The sequence below is a fragment of the Manis javanica genome, chromosome 5, assembly GCF_040802235.1.
Source record: "Manis javanica isolate MJ-LG chromosome 5, MJ_LKY, whole genome shotgun sequence".
In the NCBI taxonomy this organism is placed as follows: Eukaryota; Metazoa; Chordata; class Mammalia; order Pholidota; family Manidae; genus Manis; species Manis javanica.
In genome coordinates, this window is record NC_133160.1 from 79,307,877 (window position 1) to 79,324,770 (window position 16,894).

At 37.0% G+C, this 16,894-nt stretch overlaps 1 protein-coding gene across 21 annotated transcripts in view; it reads right to left on the reverse strand.

Moving 5' to 3' along the window:
* Positions 1 to 16,894, reverse strand: part of ANK2 (ankyrin 2) — a 351,461-nt gene that overhangs the window by 104,313 nt on the left and 230,254 nt on the right. For all 21 annotated transcript variants that reach the window (XM_037001140.2, XM_073237157.1, XM_037001145.2 and 18 more), the window contains one exon: positions 12,113 to 12,211. In XM_037001140.2, the coding sequence (XP_036857035.2) occupies positions 12,113 to 12,211 (99 nt within the window). The remainder of the gene's footprint in view (positions 1 to 12,112; positions 12,212 to 16,894) is intronic.

The following is a 16,894-nucleotide window of genomic DNA, read 5'->3' on the forward strand; positions in this document are numbered from 1 at the left end:
TCATTCTACAGAAATAAATACAGTAATATGACCACTAAGAAAATTAACAGGGAAGGCGGAGCCAAGATGGTGGTGTGAGTAGAGCAGCGGAAATCTCCTCCCAAAAAAATATATATTTTTGAAAATACAACAAATACAACTATTCCAAAAAGAGAGACCAGAAAATACAGCACAACAGCCAGACTACATCTACACTTGCGAGAACCCAGCGCCTCACAAAGGGGACAAGATACAAGCAGTGTCCCGGCAGGACCCGAGCACCACTCACCCCAGCTCCCAGTGGGAGGAGAGGAAATGGAGCGGGGAGGAAGAGGGAGCCCAGGACTGCTAAACACCCAGCCCTAGCCATCTGCATGAGAGCACAGACACACAGTGCATGCGTGGGGTGCAGGAAACTAGGGAAACAGGACAGTAAGACCTGTGAGCGGGTCCCTGCAGCCGGGTCCCCAGGACAAAGAAAAGCGAGTGCCCTTTGAAAATCTTAAAGGGACAGGGACCCCACCGCTGGAAGGAGGCATCCCGGCACAATCAGCTTAGCAGCTGGGAACCCGGGGAACTCCGGACACCCTAACCCCCTGGGAAGCAGTGCAGCTCCGAGGCACCTCACGGAGATAAACAGTGTCCTGCCCCTTCCCACTCCAGCGTGACTCCGCCATAGAGGAGCCCATAGCAACCATGCGCGGAGCTTCCTTCAGAGCAGCCAGGCAAGAATCAGAGACCCCATCTGCGCACAGCTGCCCAGCACAAGCCACTAGAGGTCGTCATACTCCCAGGAGAGGAAGGCCACAAACCAGCAAGAAGGGACGTTCTCCCAGCTGACATGTGCCAATGAATATCTCTATCACCATGAAAAGGCAGAAGAATTTGATACAGACCAGACTAACCCAGACAGTCTCCCCTGAAAAGGAATCTGGGGAGATAGACGTAACCAATCTTCCTGAAAAAGAATTTAAAACTAAGGTCATAACCATGCTGATGGAGCTGAAGAGAAATATGCAAGAGCTAAGGAAAGAGAATACAGAAATAAAACAATCTCTGGAAAGATTTAAAAGCAGAATGGATCAGATGCAAGAGGCCATTGATGGATTAGAAACCAGAGAACAGGAACACATAGAAGGTGATGCAGAGAGAGATAAAAGGATCTCCAGGATTGAAACATTAAGAGAACTGTGTGACCAATTGAAAAGGAGCAATATCCGCATTATAGGGGTACCAGAAGAAGAAAAGAGAGAAAAAGGGATAGAAAGTGTCTTTGAAGAAATAATTGCTGAAAACTTCCCCAAACTGGGGGAGGAAATAGTTGCTCAGATCACAGAAATACACAGAACCCCCAACAGAAGGGACCCAAAGAGGACAACACCAAGACACATAATAATTAAAATGGCAAAGCTCAAGGACAAGGACAGAATTTTAAAGGCAGCTAGACAGAAGGAAAAGGTGACCTACAAAGGAAAACCCATGAGGCTAGCATCAGACTTCTCAACAGAAACCTTACAGGACAAAAGAGAATGGCATGATATATTCAATGCAATGAAACAGAAGGGCCTTGAACCAAGAATACTATATCCAGCATGATTATCATTTAAATATGAAGGAAGGATTAAACAATTCCCAGACAAGCAAAAGTTGAGGGAATTTGCCTCCCACAAACCACCTCTACAGGGTATGTTAGAGGGACTGCTCTAAATGGGAGCACTCCTAAGGCTAAATAGATGTCACAGAGAAAATAAAATCACAGCAAAGAAAGCAGACCAACCAAATACTAACTAAAGGCAAAAAATAAAATCAACTACCCACAAAAGTAGTCAAAGAAAACACAAAGAGCACAGAACAAAACATCCAACATACAAAGAATGGAGGAGGAGGAATAAGAAGGGAGAGAAATAAAGAATCATCAGACAGTGTTTATAATAGCTTAATAAGCGAGTTAAGTTAGACAGTAAGATATTAAAGAAGCTAACCTTGAACCTTTGGTAACCCCGAATCTAAAGCCTTCAATGGCAATAAGTACATATATTTCAATAGTCACCCTAAATGTAAATGGACTGAATGCAACAATCAAAAGACACAGAGTAATAGAATGTATAAAAAAGCAAGACCCATTCATATGCTGCCTACAAGAGACTCACCTCAAACCCAAACACATGCACAGACTAAAAGTCAAGGATGGAAGAAGATATTTCATGCAAACAACAAGGAGAAAAAAGCAGTTGTTGCAGTACTAGTATCAGACAAAATAGACTTCAAAACAAAGAAAGTAACAAGAGATAAAGAAGGACATTACATAATGATAAAGGGCTCAGTCCAACAAGAGGATATAACCATTATAAATATATATACACCCAACACAGGAGTGGCAGCATATGTGAAACAAATACTAACAGAACTAAAGGAGGAAATAGAATGCAATGCACTCATTTTAGGAGACTTCAACACACCACTCACTCCAAAGGATAGATCCACCAGAAAGAAAATAAGTAAGGACACAGAGACACTCAACAACACACTAGAACAGATGGACCTCATAGATATCTATAGAACTCTACATCCAAAAGCAACAGGATACACATTCTTCTCAAGTGCACATGGAACATTCTCCAGAATAGACCACATACTAGGCCACAAAAAGAGCCTCAGTAAATTCAAAAACATTGAAATTCTACCAACCAATTTTTCAGACCACAAAGGTATAAAACTAGAAATAAATTGTACAAAGAAAGCAAAAAGGCCCACAAACACATTGAGGCTTAACAACATGTTTCTAAATGATCAATGGATAAATGACCAAATTAAAATAGAGATCAAGCAATATATGGAAACAAATGACAACAACAACACAAAGCCCCAACTTCTGTGGGACGCAGCAAAAGCAGTCTTAAGTGGAAAGTATATAGCAATCTAGGCCTATTTAAAGAAGGAAGAACAATCCCAAATGAATAGTCTAATGTCACAATTATCAAAATTGGAAAAAGAAGAACAAATAAGGGCTAAAGTCAGCAGAAGGAGGGACATAATACAGATCAGAGAAGAAATAAGTAAAATTGAGAAGAATAAAACAATAGGAAAAATCAATGAAACCAAGAGCTGGTTCTTTGAGAAAATAAACAAAATAGATAAGCCTCTAGCCAGACTTATTAAGAGAATCAACACACATCAACAGAATCAGAAACAAGAAAGGAAAAATCATGACGGACCCCACAGAAATACAAAGAATTATTAGAGAATACTATGAAAACCTATATGCAAACAAGTTGGAAAACCTAAAAGAAATGGACAACTTCCTAGAAAAATATAACCTTCCAAGACGGACCAAGGAAGAAACAGAAAATCTAAATAAACCAATTAGCAGCAAAGAAATTGAATTGGTAATCAAAAAACTACCCAAGAACAAAACCCTTGGACCAGATGGATTTACCTTGAAATTTTATCAGACATACAGAGAAGATATAATACCCATTCTTCTTAAAGTTTCCAAAAAATAGAAGAGGAGGGACATCACCCTAATACCAAACCAGGCAAAGACCCCACCAAAAAAGAAAATTACAGACCAATATCCCTGATGAACATAGATGCAAAAATACTCAACAAAATATTAGCAAACCGAATTCAAAAATACATCAAAAGGATCACACACCATGACCAAATGGGATTCATCCCAGGGATGCAAGGATGGTACAACATTCGAAAATCCATCAACATCATCCACCACATAAATAAAAACAAGGACAAAAACGACATGATCATCTCCATAGATGCTGAAAAAGCATTCGACAAAATTCAACATCCATTCATGATAAAAACTCTCAACAAAATGGGCATAGAGAGCAAGTACCTCAACATAAAAAGGCCATATATGATAAACCCACAGCTGACATCATACTGAACAGCGAGAAGCTGAAAGCTTTTCCTCTGAGATCAGGAACAAGACAGGGATGCCCACTCTCCCCACTGTTATTCAACATAGTACTGGAGGTCCTAGCCATGGCAATTAGACAAAACAAAGAAATACAAGGAATCCAGATCAGTAAAGATTCCTGTCTTGTTTATACAAATAGTAAAGATATTCCTTTATCTGCAAATAGTAAAACTGTCACTATTTGCAGATGACATGATATTGTACATAAAAAACCCTAAAGACTCCACTCCAAAACTACTAGAACTAATATTGGAATTCAGCAAAGTTGCAGGATACAAAATTAACACACAGAAATCTGTGGCTTTCCTATATAGTAACAAGGAACCAATAGAAAGAGAAATCAGGAAACCAATTCCATTCAGAATTGCATGAAAAAGAATAAAATACCTAGGAATAAACCTAACCAAAGAAGTGAAAGACCTATACCCTGAAAACTACAAGTCACTCTTAAGAGAAATTAAAGGGGACATTAACAAATGGAAACTCATCCCATGCTCGTGGCTAGGAAGAATTAATATCATCAAAATGGCCATCCTGCCCAAAGCAATACACAGATTTGATGCAATCCCTATCAAATTACCAACAGCATTCTTCAATGAACTGGAACAAATAGTTCTAAAATTCATATGGAACCACCAAAGACCCCGAATAGCCAAAGCAATCCTGGGAAGGAAGAATAAAGTGGGGGGGGGGATCTTACTCCCCAACTTCAAGCTCTACTACAAAGCCACAGTAATCAAGACATTTTGGTACTGGCACAAGAACAGAGCCACAGACCAGTGAAACAAAATAGAGACTCCAAACATTAACCCAAACATATATGGTCAATTAATATTCAATAACGGAGCCATGGACACACAATGGGGAATTGACAGTCTCTTCAACATATGGTGCTCGCAAAACTGGACAGCTACATGTAAGAGAATGAAACTGGACCACTGTCTAACCCCATACACAAAAGTAAATTCGAAATGGATCATAGACCTGAATGTAAGTCATGAAACCATAAAACTCTCAAAAGAAAACAGGTAAAAATCTCTTGGACAGAAACATGAGCAACTTCTTCATGAACATATCTCCCCAGGAAAGGGATACAAAAGCAAAAATGAACAAGTGGGATTATATCAAGCTGAAAAGTTCAACAAAGGACACCATCAATAGAACAAAAAGCTATCCTACAGTATGGGATAATATATTCATAAATGACAGATTCAATAAAGGACTGACATCCAAAATATATAAAGAGCTCACACACCTCAACAAACAAAAAGCAAATAATCCAATTAATAAATGGGCAGAGGAGTTGAATAGACAGTTCTCTAAAGAAGAAACTCAGATGGCCAACAGGCACATGAAAAGATGCTCCACATCGCTAATCATCAGAGAAATGCAAATTAAAACCACAATGAGATATCACCTCACACCAGTAAGGATCGCTACCATCCAAAAGACAAACAACAAATGTTGGCAAGGTTGTGGAGAAAGGGGAACCCTCCTACACTGCTGGTGGGAATGTAAATTAGTTCAGCCATTGAGGAAAGCAGTATGGAGATTCCTCAAAGTGCTCAAAATAGAAATACCATTTGACCCAGGAATCCCACTTTTAGGAATTTACCCTAAGAATGCAGCAGCCCAGTTTGAAAAAGACAGATGCACCCCTATGTTTATTGCAGCAGTATTTACAATAGTCAAGAAATGGAAGCAACCTTAAGTGTCCATCAGTAGATGAATGGATAAAGAAGATGTGGTACATATACACAATGGAATATTATTCAGCCATAAGAAGAAAACAAATCCTACCATTTGCAACAACATGGATGGAGCTAGAGGGTATTATGTTCAGTGAAATAAGCCAGGCAGAGAAAGACAAGTGCCAAATGATTTCACTCATCTGTGGAGTATAAGAACAAAGAAAAAACTGAAGGAACAAAACAGCAGCAGATTCACAGAACCCAAGAATGGACTACCAGGTACCAAAGGGAAAGGGACTGAGGAGGATGGGTGGGAAGGGAGGGATAAGGGTGGGGAAAAAGAAAGGAGGCATTACGATTAGCATGTATAGTGTGGGAGGGGCATAGAGAGTGCTATACAACACAGAGAAGACAAGTAGTGATTCTACAACATCTTACTATGCTGATGGACAGTGACTGTAATGCGGTTTGTTGGGGGGACTTGGTGAATGGGGGAGCCTAGTAAACATAATGTTCTTCATGTAATTGTAGATTTATGATACCAAAATAAAAATAAAATAAAATATAAAAAATAAAATAAAAATAAAATAAAATAATATAATATAATATAATATAATATAATATAATATAATATAATATAATATAATATAATATAATATAATATAATATAATATAATATTAATATAATAAAATGGCAAGGTGCCTCTCAATAGGACAGAAGGGGCACATTTTGGAAGATACAACTTTCTCTGAAATCTAGAGGAAAAACAGAGGAATGGGAGAATTAAATTATATACATAAATGAACAGCAAAACAAAAAACAAACTGAAGACCTTGAGAATAGCTCTCGAGAACATCTGTAGTGGCTGGGCTTACCTCTTGCACTACTTCTGCCAAACAAAATTTGATAGAGGAGGACACTGCCAGTCATGCAATCTCAAATGTGCTTTTGATGAGTGAGGGGGAGAGTTGGGACATGGCTGACCCCTTAATCCACAGCTAAGAAGACACAATCCCTGACTGATGGTACTCAAATTATCAGCTATTGTCCATTGCTTCTCAGACCACAGAAAAAAAAGGCACTTTTTTTTTTAAGTTAAATAATAAGCTGTCTTGCTCATTTTTTTCAACTTTTGGTGCATTCCTCTCTGAAAGCAGAAAAGGGAAGAACATGCAACTCTGGTAAGAAAGTCTTTCCACTTGTAACTAGAGATGTAAGACCTTATGAGATTTGGATAATTATTTCCTTGTTGAATTGCAAAAGTTGAATTTGCTGCCCCAAGCTAAAGTTAATTCCAAGGTAAAGAATTGGGAAAGAAAAGAAGGAAATATTCATGGGAAGAACCAAGAAAAACATGGGAGGGAGCGTGATCCCTTAAACCTTTCCCAAACATAAGGGGCAGTAATTCCCTCATCAGAAAGCACTGCCGGCTGTGGGACAGTTCGGACCAGGAGAAGAGCTCTGCCTTACAATGTAGGCCACTGTCTTCCAATACTAGGGAGATTTCCTGAGCCCCTAACTCCTTTTACCCAAAGACAGAAATAGCAAGAGCTGGGCTATTTGATGCAAAGATTTGATAAAATTTCTGCTACTCATTCCTAGCTAACAGGATTCCCAGAAACCAAATATTTTGGCAGCTAAACTGAAATTTAAAGTGAATTTTCAAATGAGTTTAACCCTAGGGGCCCTGTAATTGTTCAATCTCTAAAGCAAATGCCAGACCCCTTATGTACCAACAGAAAATGGGCACCTAAAGGAGAGCCCCCAGATGGACAGACCCTGGTGGCCCTCTCGGTTATGCCCATGGAGGACACTGGACAAGAAAGGACCTTCCTGAGGGCAGGGCCTAGAGACATACACATTAGTTAGCCAAGGAACACATGCCACTGAGCTCCTGCTCTCCAGTCTGCCCAGCAAGTTATTATGCTCATAGCTGGTGAATATAGTATGCTGCTTGGCCTTTTTAAAATAAGAAAGATTATTATAATTGTGCAATTTTTCTTTTGTTCTATATTGGGAGTAGGCAAAATTTGGCTTAGCCCCCTAATTATATAGCCATGAGGTACTATTTCTAAATCCAATTAAGAGGAAAGTAGACTTCCCAAGTGCATGCACAAATGTAAACTCAAAATGGCTCAACGACCTGAATATAAGTCATGAAACCATAACACTCTTAGAAAAAAATATAGGCAAAGATCTCTTGGAAACATGAGCAACTTCTTCATGAACATACCTCCCCAGACAAGGAAAACAAAAGCAAAAAATGAACAAATGGGACTATATAAAACTAAAAAGCTTCTGTACAGCAAAGGATACCATCAGTAGAACAAAAAGACATCCTACCATATGGGAGAATATATTCATAAATGACATTATCTGATAAGGGGTTGACATCCAAATTATATAAAGAGCTCATGCACCTCAACAAACAAAAAGCAAATAACCCAACTAAAAAATGGGCAGAGGATCTGAACAGAAACTTCTCCAAAGAAGAAACTGAGATGGCCAACAGGCACATGAAAAGATATTCCACATCACTAATCATCAGAGAAATGCAAATTAAAACCACAATGAGATATCACCTCACACTAGTTAGGATGGCCAACATCCAAAAGACAAACAACAACAAATGTTGGTGAGGATGTGGAGAAAGGCAAACCGTCCTACACTGCTGCTGGGAATGTAAACTAGTTCAACTATTGTGGAAAACAGTATGGAGGTTCCTCAAAAAACTCAAAATAGAAATACCATTTGACCCAGGAATTCCACTCCTAGAAATTTACCCTAAGAATGTAGCAGCCCAGTTTGAAAGACATATGCACTCCTATGTTTATCACAGCACTATTTACAATAGCCAAGAAATGGAAGCAACCTAAGTGTCCATCAGTAGATGAATGGATAAAGAAGATGTGGTACATATACACAATGGAATATCATTCAGCCATAAGAAGAAAAGAAATCCTACCATTTGCAACAACCTGGATGGAGCTAGAGGGTATTATGCTCAGTGAAATAAGCCAGGCAGAGAAAGACAAGTGCCAAATGATTTCACTCATCTGTGGAGTATAAGAACAAAGAAAAAACTGAAGGAACAAAACAGCAGCAGACTCACAGAACCCAAGAATGGACTACCAGGTACCAAAGGGAAAGGGACTGGGGAGGATGGGTGGGAAGGGAGGGAGAAGGGGAATAAGGGGCATTACGATCAGCACACATAATGTAGCAGGGGTGGGGGCAAAGGGCAGGCAGTATAGCACAGAGAAGACAAGTAGAGACTCTATAGCATCTTACTACATTGATGGACAGTGACTGTAATGGGGTATGTGGGGGGGGACTTGATAATGGGGGGAGTCTAGTAAACATAATGTTGTTCAAGTAATTGTAATTGTACATTAACTATATCAAAATTAAAAAATTAAAAAAAAGATAATTTGTGTTAAAATGCTTTAAGAATTACAACCATTATTCCAAATGTTAACTAAATCAAAGAGCTCTAGGAAAATATTAAAGGATTACTGAAAATAAAAACTCATAGTGTTAGAACAGCCTGAAATAGAACATGTGCAAAGGAAAAAATCCCAGCTCCACGCTGCTCAAAGTAGAATCCCAGGATCAGATATCATCTGTGAGTTTGTCAGAAATGCAGAATTGGGGCCCCTCCCCAGACCTACTGAGTTTCAGTCTGTATTTTAACATATCTCCAAGTGATTTTTATGCATAATGACCTTTGGATAGGAGCACTCTATGAGGCTACTGTACTTTTTTCTGTCCCCTATCAGGATACTACAGGGAAGGAATTTCAGTTGCATCTTAGGATAGGTGGTGGAGCTGGAAAAACAAAGTATGACATAATTGATATTTAAATAAGGAGAAACAAAATAATTAAAGATGTTTATATATGTAGACCATGAGACTAAATATAGTTTCAAAAGAGAAGCGAACCATAGAAATGATGGAATATGTGTGTAAAAATACATAGATACATATAAATACATAAATGTTATAATATTTTAAAGGGAGGAGTCTGTAGTCTGTGGTTTTTGAGGAAGGGGTTTCAGATGGTATCCAAAAAGGTATAATGCAATAATAGGTTAAATTGATAACTTAAAAAAATTACAGAGATACATGATAATGAGAAAATTTCCATTAAAACTATAATAAATTAAAATTTGAATGTAGAAAAATAATAAGTGGGTGTATTTTGAAAGATAAATTGGACCAAGAAGTGTAAGCAACCTGAGTGTCATTCAGTAGATGAATGGATAAAGAAGATGTGGTATGTATACCAATGGAATATCATTCAGCCATAAGAAGAAAACAAATCCTACCATTTGCAAGAACATGGATGGAGCTAGAGAGTATTATGCTCAGTGAAATAAGCCAGGCAGAGAAAGACAAGTACCAAATGATTTCACTCCTCTGTGGAGTATAAGAACAAAGAAAAAACTGAAGGAACAAAACAGCAGCAGACTCACAGAACACAAGAATGGACTACCAGGTACCAAAGGGAAAGGGACTGGGGAGGATGGGTGGGAAGGGAGGGAGAAGGGGAATAAAGGGCAATACGATCAGCACACATAATGTAGGGTGGGGCAAAGGGAAGGCAGTATAGCACAGAGAAGACAAGTAGAGACTCTGTAGCATCTTACTACGTTGATGGACAGTGACTGTAATGGGGTATGTGGGGGGGACTTGATAATGGGAGGAATCTAGTAACCACAATGTGGCTCATGTAATTGTATATTAATGATACCTACATAAATAAATAAATAAAAGATAAATTGGAAGCACTTTTATTATTAAATATGGATTAAAAGATAACTAGCAGGAATACTACCACAATTTCTGGTAAAAATAGTGAAATTCATGATATTCAGAAAACATTGATTATAATTTATTTTATCAGCTAAATGCCAGATAACTTTAAAAAGAAATGAGGCAGAACACAGGATTTTTAGGGCCATGACAGTACTCTGTATGACACTGTATGGATGAACCCCCAGAATATACAAGACCAAGAGGGAATCCTAATGTAAACTCTGGACTTTGCGGGATTATGATGTTTCTGTGTCAGTTCACCAATGGTAACAAACGTACCACTCTGGTGGGGAATGCTGATGATGGGGGAGGCTGTGTATGTGTGGGGTCAGGAATAGACAGGAAGTCTCTGCACCTTCCTCTCAATTTTGCTGTGAACCTAAAACTGCTCTAAAAAATAGTCTTTAAGAGACAAAAAAAAAGGAAACAAGAAAAATACCAAGGCAGGGAAGAATACAGTTTGAATAATGAAAGCTCTAAATATCTAAGGACATCACATACCAACAATTACCAAAGAACAAACATTATACTACTGTACAACAAGACAGAAAAGCACACATAATCTGAAAGGAAAAGAGTAATGTCAAGGCTGCCCATGTATCGTTGGATTCTGCATGAAGGTCTGCAGAGAAAAATGCTGTAATTCAGAGTCAAATAACATTAAAAACATCTAGAAAAGAGTTTAAAGGTTTCTTAGTCCAATGCTCACATTTTAAATGATAGACCTGAAAGTGAAATACCTTGCCTGAAATGAATGTTTGTATGACTCCAGCTGGGTGCTTTCATTCCCGTACAACACTGTCTCTAAAATGGAGTCACAGTGATATGAGTCAAGAGAAAATGAGTTCTACCTTAGGTGTATCAAATACTGAAAAAGGAGAGAAAGCACTGAAATAGTCCATGAGAATTCCAAAGATGCTAGTAGAAAAATTAATGGAACAATGTGGAATAGGGAATAGAAGATACAATATATTAATACAAATTACTAGTACACTCAGTGTAAAGGAGGAAGGTGGAAAAAAGGAATTGGAAAATGGAATTTGCAGCGAAGAAGAAGGAAAAATCAACCTGGAGGGGAGGGGGGAATTAGAAGCAATTATAAACAGAAGAATCCTATTATGCAATCTCCAGGGCCAAAATTCTATTTTGAAATAGTAGAAGCTCAGAATGTCTAAATACGTAAACTCGGTGTAAGAAGAAAAGTAGAACTCACTACAGAAAGGAGAAAAGTAAAACAGATGAGGGGAAAAACATTGTAACTTTGAGTATAATTTGTTTCTAAGTAACTAGTAAGGAATGTCTGTGGAAATCTGATTGGCTTTGGTGGTAAGAAATTAATTATAATATGTATAGTAACTATATAACATAGGTAAATTTTTAAAATTCATGAAAAAGATTCAGTGTGAAAGTGCTCTTCTAATAGGTGAAATAAATATTAGGATGTTAGTGCTATATTTCATAGATTCCAAATTGTACATTTTTTCAGATGTTTATGTTTGTGGAATTGGGGTGGATTTTCCATTGTGTATGTTTACTGTGCCATTTCTTTTTTGCCTGGAAAACTGTTATTGAATTGATGCTTTCATTTACAGTCCATGGCACTTCCTTCATTCCAAGGACATGAATGATAGAAACCTCTTGAAGATGGAGCTCATGCACATAAGAACCCCAGGCACCAGCACCTACCCTTGCTCTGGCATCGACAAGGGCACCGTTTCTCAGGAGGCACCGGACCACTTCTACCTGCCCTGCCCGGGCTGCCATGTGCAGGGCAGTCTCCCCACGCTGTCAGGAAACAAAAATTTTTGAACTATAAACAAACCCATTGCTCTGGATGGTAAAGAATAAAAACGTGCCCTCTTGTGATATTCAGCAATATATCCAAAGGTTTAGGAAATCTATAAAAAGGTGTCATTATTTCATAATTATTCAGTCTGAAAAAATACGTTTTAAATCTTCTCCATCTTCCTAAGGATAAAAGTTTATTTTCTTTCAGTCCATGACAAACCAGGGAACTTACCCAAACATCCAGGATACCCTGAGCTTGAACAATCAACCTGGCATAACCTGAACTGTTTTGGGTGATAAGAAGTTACCTTGTATCCTTCCCACCTAAACTCTGTCATTGTCACACTTGCCTATGTGAATTATAACTTAATCCCATTTTAATGAGAATCTCTAGATGCTGAAGGCCAAGTCAACACACCTCAAGAAAATCACATCATTTGTGTACTGTACATAAGCTCTTCCTTTTCAGAATTCAAAATTTACTTTCGAAATAGACTCTTTTTTCTCTGATTTGTCTTTGTGTTATGAGACAAGACAATGATTGTTCATACAAGAAATTTGATTTGTCCAGGAGGTCTCCTATTATTGCTAATGAGCATATTTAAGGGCAGACAGTTATTTAAGAGAACTACCGAGAGATGAGTAAAGCAACTGTTAACAGTCCCTGTTGAGGCGGGCAGCACTGGGCACCAGGTAATTCCTCGGGTATCTTCATGCATCTTCGTGCCACATCGAGATGTAACATGCTCATCAGGAAACAGTAGTTTAGGTTGCAGCATGAGGAATGGTGATTAGATGTAAGAAATTTTTTCATTGGGAAGCCTGTTAATTACTGCCTTTAAGATACAGGGTTTTTTTTTTAATAAGCATATTTTAGAATCACATGTAGTTCTGAAAAAGGTGGGGTTCACGCTTTCACATAATTTTACAGTTACAATAAGATACTAGAATAAAAAGTATTACTTTTAGTCACTACAACTATCCTAGAAAATAAGGCTGATTTTAACCAGTTAAAGTAAACCACTTCAAATAAAGTAAATCAATTGTAAAGTTGGTTGTGGTAATTGGATGCATCTCACAAATCCCAGTGAATAATTTCTTCTGATTATTTGCACAACAAACCCTTAAATCCAGAAGATTTAAGTGAACTTTAGTTTGGTATATAGCTCACAGTTAATTGTTTTCCTAGTATTCAGAGACCCATTCCTTATGAAGTTATGAGAAATTCATTTCAAATAATTTGATTTTGAAAACATGAAACTGGACATTAACTTGTTTGTTGATGATTCATTTATCATCTAATGGCCTTATTTTCTGATGACGTATTTTGATTTTTGCAAAGTAAATGTGTCTGGAGTCTATTATTTTGTAAAACAACATTAGAATAGCAATATTAGTCTTTGGATTTTGGATGTATGGCAAGATTTTTCCTCTTTGGATAATGATTTCTAGTTTGCTTTCTGTATCACTTAAAATCTGTCTCTACATACATAAAGCTAAGATCTTTTAACTATTAAAAAAAAACTTTTAAATCTTTACTCCATTTCTAGGTCTTAGAAGTACAGCAATTTTTCTAATTTTGGTGAAAATGGAGACAAAAATAAGTTTCTTTACAAAAAGTTAAGTCAAAGAGGCCTCAGGAGTATGAACTCAATGATGAACTTATACATTTATTTTATAAGCCAAGCTTTATCAATAAAAGGTTTTCAAAATGTAAAATATTTCCAATGTTAGTCTTAATATTTCTAATACCCTCATTTTATACTTAAAATAAATTTTTCTGTGGTTTACATATTTGAAATTGATGAGTTAGATATAATACCTCATCTAAAATATTCAACATATTTGAAGAAAAGTATTATATGCACACACATGGTCTCTTCACTTTAAAACAATGGTCTTGTTCAATTCTTATTTAATGATTCTCAGGTAATCAAGTTTTATGATGATTTGCCCTTCCCTTTTATATTTATATTACCCTGTTTATCCATTAAGTATGAACAAGAAAATGAAGGCAGGTGTATATTGTTTTTATCAATAACTTCCATCTCTTGATTGTTGGGCACCTCATCTTATTTAAAACCCTTGTCTTCTGTGTCTTAAGCTAATTAACTTTAAGGACAGGGGAAATTCTTAAGCATAATATGAAGTTTGAACTTAGCTGTGAACCCATTGATTTGTTGTAAAAAGGAACCCTTGGAAACACCCCCACACTGTATTCTGAATAGCTCCAAAAGTGCTTGGTACTATCATGGCTGTCAATGAATACACTGGGTGAAGGACATGTTACAACTAGCAGTTCAGCTTGCTAGGTTTTAAAGTGCATTTATGATTTTTCTGGAAAGGGAGCTTTGCAGTAATAATATCCGCAGGTGACTGAGTTACTGGTATGCCACACACGTTGAGTGAATTTTGAGACAGAAACAAGACTGGCAAGAGAATGGGTTTGCTCATGTCCAAAGCAGGGTACTAAACTTCATGCCTCTCAGTTGTTAAAACTGACTATGCTGACAGCTACATTCACTTTCACTTTGGCTGCATCAGTTGGAAAGCATCAAAGCACAACACACAGCCTTGCATTCAAAAATGCAACATGATTCCAGGCAACACACAAAGGCTCCAAGGGTAGGGTGCTCTGGGGTCAGGAAATGACCAGCTCTGACACAGCAAGCAGACAGTCAGTGTTCACACGGTTTAATAATCAACCTGTAAAGAGTTTGGGGTTCAGTAGCTATATCCTCACATTCTGAGAATACACAAGTTCACAGGCATCCCATTGCTCTAAATGTAGGGTTGCCAGATTTAGCAAATAAAAATGCAGGATGACCAGTTAAACTTGAATTCCAGACAAACAGTGAATAATTATTTTAGCATAGGTATATCTCAACTATTGCATGGGATATACTTACACTGCAATCAATCATTCATGGCTTATCTGAAATTCACACGTAACTGGGAGCAACCCTGTTGCTCTTTGAAGGGACACATCACACAAAAATAAAAACAAGCAAATAAAGAACAAGTAGGGAACATGTTAAGGGGAGGATTTCATTGGCAGGTGCCTCTCAAATATTTGTTTTGAGGGGGCTGAAGGGAGGGTAGATACTGCACCAATGAGAAGACAAAACAAAAGGAAGGACTTTATAATGACCAACAGGAAGAAATGAATATCTAATACAGTAACTGCCAAATTTGTGAGTCTTTAAAAATCTAAAGGATGTCAACATTTTTACTATTTTAATTATGCTTTATTTTTATTTGAAAATATAAATTAAGGCTACCTAGCATTTTTTTTCCCTCAGGACAGCATATGAATATTAACAATTTTACAAAAAATCTCCCCTCAAAAAGATTAATCTAGGGGATTTAAACAACCATCTCACATAATGTAATTTAACAGAGTAAAATCATTGATCCTGTAGGTATGGGAAGGAAAATAGAGAAACTATTTACAGTGGGAAAGAATGCAGAATACTTTTCTTGAAAGTTACTGGTTTGTACAAGTCTCAGTGTAAAAGAGGGAGGTGGTTATCTCTGAACAGAAAAAGGATTTCTTTGAAAGTTCTAGAAGTGTCTAGAAATTGAACTTAAGTTGGCATATTCTCTTATCCTTAATAGAGTAATTAAAGATCAGTATTACATTATTACTTTAGGGCCAATAAGATACAATTAGGGAAACTTATAGACTATATTTCAATTCTTTAATGGTATTATGCTCCAATTATGAATAATATGAAGTGTTAAATAATATTTAAAATCAAATAAATTTATATCACACTGATTTTGTCCATGAATCAGGAACTTCAGTACAGAAATTGTGTGTGAAATACAAAGAAATGAGATTGTGAGAGGTATAAAAATAAAAAGTGAAACTGAACACTGTTTCACAATTCAAATGGAATGAGATTCCAAAAATTAGCAACAATAGTCAATCAACTGCTTTTGAAAATATGATTCATTTTAATAATAAGCACAAACATTTATTTGGGGAGACTTTGTTGCATACTTTAAAAAAAATTTCAGTATTCCAGTGGCCCCTGTTGAACTTCAAATACACGACTGCATCTTGCACAGAGCATGTTCTCTTGCTCAGAAGAAACTTTGTATTTGATGATCAAAGTTTAAAAGGATAGACTCCAAGAAAGCGAAAGAAATATAAAGAAATTGGAAGTAAAAACCCTAATTTTATGTAGAATTCCAGGATATCAAGTATCTACTGGAGATTTAAAGTTGTCTGAAGACCAACATCCTTTTTCAGAATACATGAAAAGTGGCAATGGTATAACTATTTCAGGTAAACAGGGACTCCATTCTAGCAAACAAAATCAAATCAAAGTAAAATTAGAAATGAAAAATCCATGTAACTAAAGGATGGAGGATTTGATATCAAGTAAAAATCCCTAATATTGGACTGTTGCTGGTTAATCATTTGATATGGTTGATTACAGGACTGACTTGATACTTGAATCAAAATACCTGGAATACAACTCACTCAGGCCACTAGAGTGAGCCCTGGAGATTTTACTCCAACCAATCATTCATTCATGTTCAGAGGAGCCTTTAAAATGCTTTTTGTTTTAATCAATATCACTTAAGATGCATGAACACCAGGAAGCTGAAACAGTCTTAATCCATAGCTTCCATTTTATTTTCTAACACAATTCTTACCCTTCAACGTTC